At 40.6% G+C, this 6,000-nt stretch overlaps 1 protein-coding gene across 2 annotated transcripts in view; it reads left to right on the top strand.

Annotated features, from left to right (window-relative positions):
- Nucleotides 1–328: 328 nt before the first annotated feature.
- LOC124551074 (U11/U12 small nuclear ribonucleoprotein 35 kDa protein-like) overlaps nt 329–6,000 on the top strand; it is a 53,209-nt gene continuing 47,537 nt past the window's right edge. Inside the window, exons 1-2 of one of the 2 annotated variants that reach the window (XM_047125970.1) lie at nt 329–573; nt 661–733. In XM_047125970.1, coding sequence (XP_046981926.1) covers nt 488–573; nt 661–733 — 159 coding nt within the window. In that variant the 5' untranslated portion in view covers nt 329–487. The remainder of the gene's footprint in view (nt 574–660; nt 734–6,000) is intronic. The other variant, XM_047125968.1, reaches the window with a different exon arrangement.

Here is a 6,000-nt window from a genome sequence, read left to right as displayed (position 1 = left end):
GTTATAGGAACTTTGTCAAATGTCGTCCAATATTTGATCAAATCTAGGACCTCGCTGTAGATTTGATCAAAGAAAGGGGTAGTGAGCTAAAAGCACTGAAGGTGCATTATAGCTTCCTGAGGAAATAAACAAATTTAGTGATTTGTTAATTCATCTTGGGTGAACGAGATGATTAGCAGAACGAGACGTTGGTTTGTGGAAAGATGTCACAGTAGCTCGAATTTCTAGGGCAGTTTAAACGTAATAAAATGATAACCAATTTTTTAAAACAGAGCTACGGGCCAGAAAATTGTATGAATATTTTGAAAATTAAAATGCTGGTGTTTCGATTCGGTAGCCATAATCGATTTGTTCGCAAAATATCGATATGCGCCTGCACATGTATTTCCAAAAAACCAAAATATTGCGGCAAAAGTGTAATGTGTTGTATAGCGTACAATGTGTTTAGATGTGACTAAATATTTTTGCTACTGTGAAGTAATTTAGGATGGAGAGTAGCGTACACATTCGGAAAGGAAAGCGTGAAAGAGAGATCTCAAGTGAAAAATACAGCAGAGAATACCGGAAAAGAGAGTAAGAGTTTAATTTGTTTACTTAAATTGTTTCTGGACATTGACTTGTCTTCACGTAAGAACCCCATGCCCTTTAACCATGTTTTAGGTCTGAAGGCGAATGTTCACGGCCTGCAGAAGGACACAAAAGAGTGATTTCGAGAGACAAGTCTAAACTAGCGGTGAGCCAACATCTGGTTGTTTGTCATTAGATTTATTTATTATATAATCGTAATCATCATGAATGTAAAAATTTTTCAAAGATTTGGGTTGGTTGGTTTGGGGGATGAAAGGGACCAGACTGCCATGGTCATAGGTCCATTTCAAAGATTTGAGTAGCTTAATAAGGAGAGGTGACACGGTAATTTATTAGGCCTATGTTTTTGTATGTCTGTCTGGGGGAATAATCTCTTTAACCAGCTAATCTTTATTGGAGGACTACACTTCTAAGTGCCCATGTTAATAGCTTGTTACTTCCCTCATTGTCTGGAATGATTTGGGTGTATATATTTGTAGTTTCGAGGAAAATGCAAGTAATACATTAATTAAATGTACACAGGTTACCCACATTTTACATGTATACAGTAGGTCCAAAATTTAAGGATATCAGAAGTTTAAAATGTGTTAGATGATTGAAACACATATGCCCTTAAAGAATCATACTGTTACAATTTTATATAATCTGGCATTAAATCAATCAGTAGCCTGTACTCTTCCACCCACGTTGTCCATAAATTACTTGCCATGTTTCCAATAGGCAGATTGGATTTCAGATGGGGTTACATAATATATCATGAGCTTGAGCTTGGAGAGTTATGCTGATCACCCCAAAAATTCGTAGCCTGATATTTAATCAATCACGGAAAAGCCTGACAACTTAAGAACAGAAAACATTTTTTTTTACCATTTTCTGAATGATTAATGTTATTCTAAAGTTCATAGCAATCTTTGTAATTTTCACACACACACACACACACACACACACACACACACAAGCTTAGTATCGTTAGATTGTATCTCATAAAACTTGCAGTGTAGGAAGTCAGGAACTTGTGCCAGTAACTACAAACTCATATGTATTTTTATGAAGTTTATCGAAAGAGCTTAGGTGAGAGATAAACAATCATGTTACAGAGTTATGAGAAAACAGGGTGTGTAGGAGTTCAGCATATGGAAAGAGAGGCAGATAAATGAGACTGGAAAATGTTAGCTGAGGACCATCCACGTGCCGCACTTTGGTGCAGTAGCTGTACAGCAAATGACACACACACACACACACACACACACACACACACACACACACACACACACACCTACTACTTCATATCCAAAAATTCATCTAGAAGGATTTGTCATTCAGAAATTCTTTTAATTTTGTAAATATGGGTTGCCTATCTGTCAGTTTCTATTTGGCAAATGTCCAAAGATTTTTATGGCAGCATAACTACCCCATTCTGTGCCAAAGTCAGATTTAACCCAAAACTGTAAAGATCATTCTTTCTTTTAGTATTGTAGCTATGTGCTTCCCTATTATTTTTTAATTGGAATGGGCTATTAACAACAAATTTCGTAAGTGTGAATATGTATTCCGAAGGTACTGTCAATATCCTGAGCTCCCAAGGTGATCTTGGATGGGCTCCAGCTATTACTCTCAACACTTTTTCTCTTAATGATGAATTACCCCAAAATATGCCATACAAAAGCAGTGAATGAAAATAGGCATAGTAAGCTAATTTAATGATATGCTTATCACCAAATTTTGCAGTAACCCTGATCCATAATCAGCTAAACATAACTGTTTCAGCTGATCATCAATGTATTTCTTCCAGTTCACTTTCTCATCAGTGCCCACACCCAGAAATTTTGAATATTCTGCCTTAGCAACAGACTAGTGTTCAAAGTCTCTATTTGTCAATGGTGTTATGTCATTTGTATATACGATGTTTTCTCAAAATTTAGTCGGAGTCCATTTGCAGAGAACCACTTAAGACTTTTCTGAAAGAAATTATTTACAATTTCCTCAACTAATTCGTGCATGTTGGGTGTGATTACTAAACTTATATCATCAGAAAAAAGAAATAGCTTTGCATCTTCATGAATAAGGATTGGCAAGTCATTGATATATATTAAGAACAATAAGGGACCCAAGACTGAACCCTGTGGGACACCACTCTTGATACCTTTCCAGTATAGGGCTCTGCCGATTTTTGCAGACTACCTGTACTGTTAATTTCAATCTTCTTCATTATTCCAGGTAAATATGAATTAAACCATTTTTGCACCATCCCACTCATACCACAATACTTAAACTTATCTAGAAGAAGTTCATGATTCACATAGTCACAAGCCTTTGAGAGATCACAAAATATCCCAATGGGTGATGTTCGGTTATTCAGAGGATTTAATATTTGTTTAGAGAAAGCATATATACCATTTTCTGTGGAAAAGCCTTTCTGGAAACCAAATTGACTTTTGTTAATACTTCATTTTTACAAATACGTGAAGTTACTGTTGAATACATTACTTTTCCAAGAATTTTGGATATAGCTGTCAGAAGTGAGATTGGGCGGTAGTTGTTAGCTTAAGACCTATCTCCTTTCTTATGCAATGGTTTAACAATGATGTATTTTAGTCTATCTGGAAAAATGCCCTGTTGCAGTGAGCTACTACATATGAAGCTGAGAAACCTATTTATCTGTTGGTAACAAGCTTTTAGTATTCAGCTTTTAGTACGCAACAGCTGTAGGGCTGTCCGTCTCACGTTCTCTGTACGCAGACGACTTCTGCATTTCATACTGCTCCACCAGTACTGGTGTTGCTGAGCGGTGCGTACAGGGAGCCTACCACAAGGTGCAGTCGTTGGTTCTAGCCCACGGATTCCAGTTTTCGGTCGCAGAGTCATGTGTTATGCACTTCTGTCTGCGTTGTACCGTTCATCCAGAACCGGAACTTTACCTTAATGACGATCCACTCACTGTAGTGGAGACATATCGATTCTTAGGACTGGTTTTCAACGCCCGATTGACTAGGCTTCCTCACCTTCATCTGCTTAAGTGGGAGTGCTGGCAGCACCTAAATGCCCTCCGTCACCTGAGCAACACCAACTGGGGTGTAGATAGCTCTATGCTGCAACAGCTCTATAGAGCCCTTGTTCAATCCCTCCTTGACCATGGGAGTCTTGTTTATGGCTCGGCGGCGCACTCAGTGTTGCGTTTACTCGACCCAGTGCACCACTGTGGCATTCACCTGGTGACAGGAGCTTGTAGGACGAGTCCGGTGACCAGTGTCCTCGTAGAGGCCAGAGTCCCTCCATTGCAGGTTAGGTGTGCATAACTGCTGGCCAGTTACATTGCACATGTTAGTAGTTCTCCTGCGCATCCAAATTCCCGTCTCATTTTCTCAACCACGGCGGCTCATCTCCCGTATCGGCAGCCCAGGTCAGGGCTTCCAATTGCAGTTCGTGTCCGATCCGTTGTTTCCGAACTGGAGTCCTTGCCTTTACCACCTATACTCGAGGTCCATTCGTGTAGACCTCCATCTTGTATATTTAGGCCACGGCTTCACCTGGACCTTACACATGGCCCTAAAGACTCAGTTAACCCCGCAGCTCTCCGCTGCCACTTCGTCTAGATTCTTGACATGTACCGAGGCCACAAAGTGGTTTACACGGATGGCTTGATGACTGATGCTCACATTGGCTTCACATTTGTCCATGGAGGACAAATTGAACAGCATTCCTCGCCTGATCGCTGCAGTGTTTTCACTGCCGAGCTGATGGCTATATCTCATGTTCTTGAGCACATCCGTTCATGCCATGGGTAGTCGTTTCTTCTGTGTACTGACTCCCTGTGCAGTCTATAAGCTATTGATCAGTGCTATCCTCATCATCCTTTGGTAGGGACCATCCAGGAGTCCATCTATGCCCTGGAACGGTCCATTCATTCAGTGTTGTTTGTATGTACCCCAGGTCACGTTGGAATCCCAGGCAACGAACTTGCCGACAGGCTGGCCAAACAGGCTATGTGGAAACTGCTTATGGAGATTGGCTTCTCTGCAACTGAGCTGCGTTCAGTACTATGCTGCCAGGTTTTGCGGCTTTGGGCGATGAAATGTCATAACCTCATCACACACAACAAACTGTGTGCCATTAAGGAGCTTACGAATGTGTGGCAGTCCTCCGTGCGGGTCTCTCGCAGGGACTCTGTGGTTCTCTGCCGGCTCCGCATTGACCACCCTTGGATGACACACGGCTCCCTCCTGCACCGTGATGACCCACCTCAGTGTCGGTGCCCGGCTGGCAGTGGCCCATATCTTGGTGAGCTGTTCTTCTTTGGCTGCCCTCCGACAGATTCTTCAGTTACTGGACTCATTGCCATTAATTTTAGCTGACAGTGCCTCATCGGCTAATTTGGTTTCACATTTTATACATGACAGTGGGTTTTATCTTTCTATGTAAGTTTTAGCACATGTCCTTTGTCCCTTTGTGTTATGCACTTTAATGCTTTTGGGTGGATGTTTTAATGTGTCGCAGAGTGGCTGGCTTTTCCTTTTTATTTTCGTGGTCGGCCAGCCACGGTCATCTGCTCTCTTGTTTTTACCCCTTCTACCTGTTTCTGGCTTTTCTCTGTGGTTTTATTTTCCTGTTTTCTTCATAGTAGTGTTGGTTGTTCTGCCATTCTTCTGGTTCTTCCTTTTTCCTGTTATTGTGCTGTGCATCTCCTTTCCCTTGTGTAATTATTTTACCGGGAACAAGGGACCAATGACTTCTTGATTTTGTAAAGATACAAAACATATGGGCCATGACTGGTCAGGCAACATATCAGTCCACGTTATGGATGGAGAAGTTTCATTTTTATTCTTGTCTTGATGATAAGGAGAAATTCATGTTTTCTTGCCTGTGTCTGAAGTGTCACATTTTGCTGCAGTTGGAATGTACAATCTCGTATTAACTTGTTCGTATTGAATATAGTTCCAAGTGTCCTTCATATTTCTCTTTGATTTTCTTGCTTTAACCAATGAAGAATAAATATAAGTGTGCACGTTCCTGGATACATTGCACTGGCGGGTTTAGTTCAACTTTCTGCAGTGCCCGTACAACATAGTTGGCCAGGACTTGTGGATACTAGTTAGCACTGAAGAATAATTTCATCGAAAAGCTTCGACATTTTCTTGTTTGTGTGCTTACAGATCACTCAGTGCCTCAGCTATAAGGTGAGTTGTTCCCTCATCTTCTTCCATTATTTATAAATTTGAGTTATTTTATTCCATCTGTTGCTCCATTTTTTATACTTTAAATGTTCTTATGCGTCACTGATAATTCATCAGCAGGTAGCATCCTTATCGATCCGTGATTTAACCTGTTGTTTTCACACTCCATTTTCCATTAGCATAACATATTTGTGAAACAGTTTGTTTTATATCTCATCATTTGATCATTTTCATTATTTTC

Source organism: Schistocerca americana, chromosome 9 (assembly GCF_021461395.2).
Source record: "Schistocerca americana isolate TAMUIC-IGC-003095 chromosome 9, iqSchAmer2.1, whole genome shotgun sequence".
NCBI classification, from domain to species: Eukaryota; Metazoa; Arthropoda; class Insecta; order Orthoptera; family Acrididae; genus Schistocerca; species Schistocerca americana.
The sequence above is the reverse complement of the archived record's forward strand: the minus strand, read 5'-3'. Positions and strand labels throughout refer to the sequence as shown.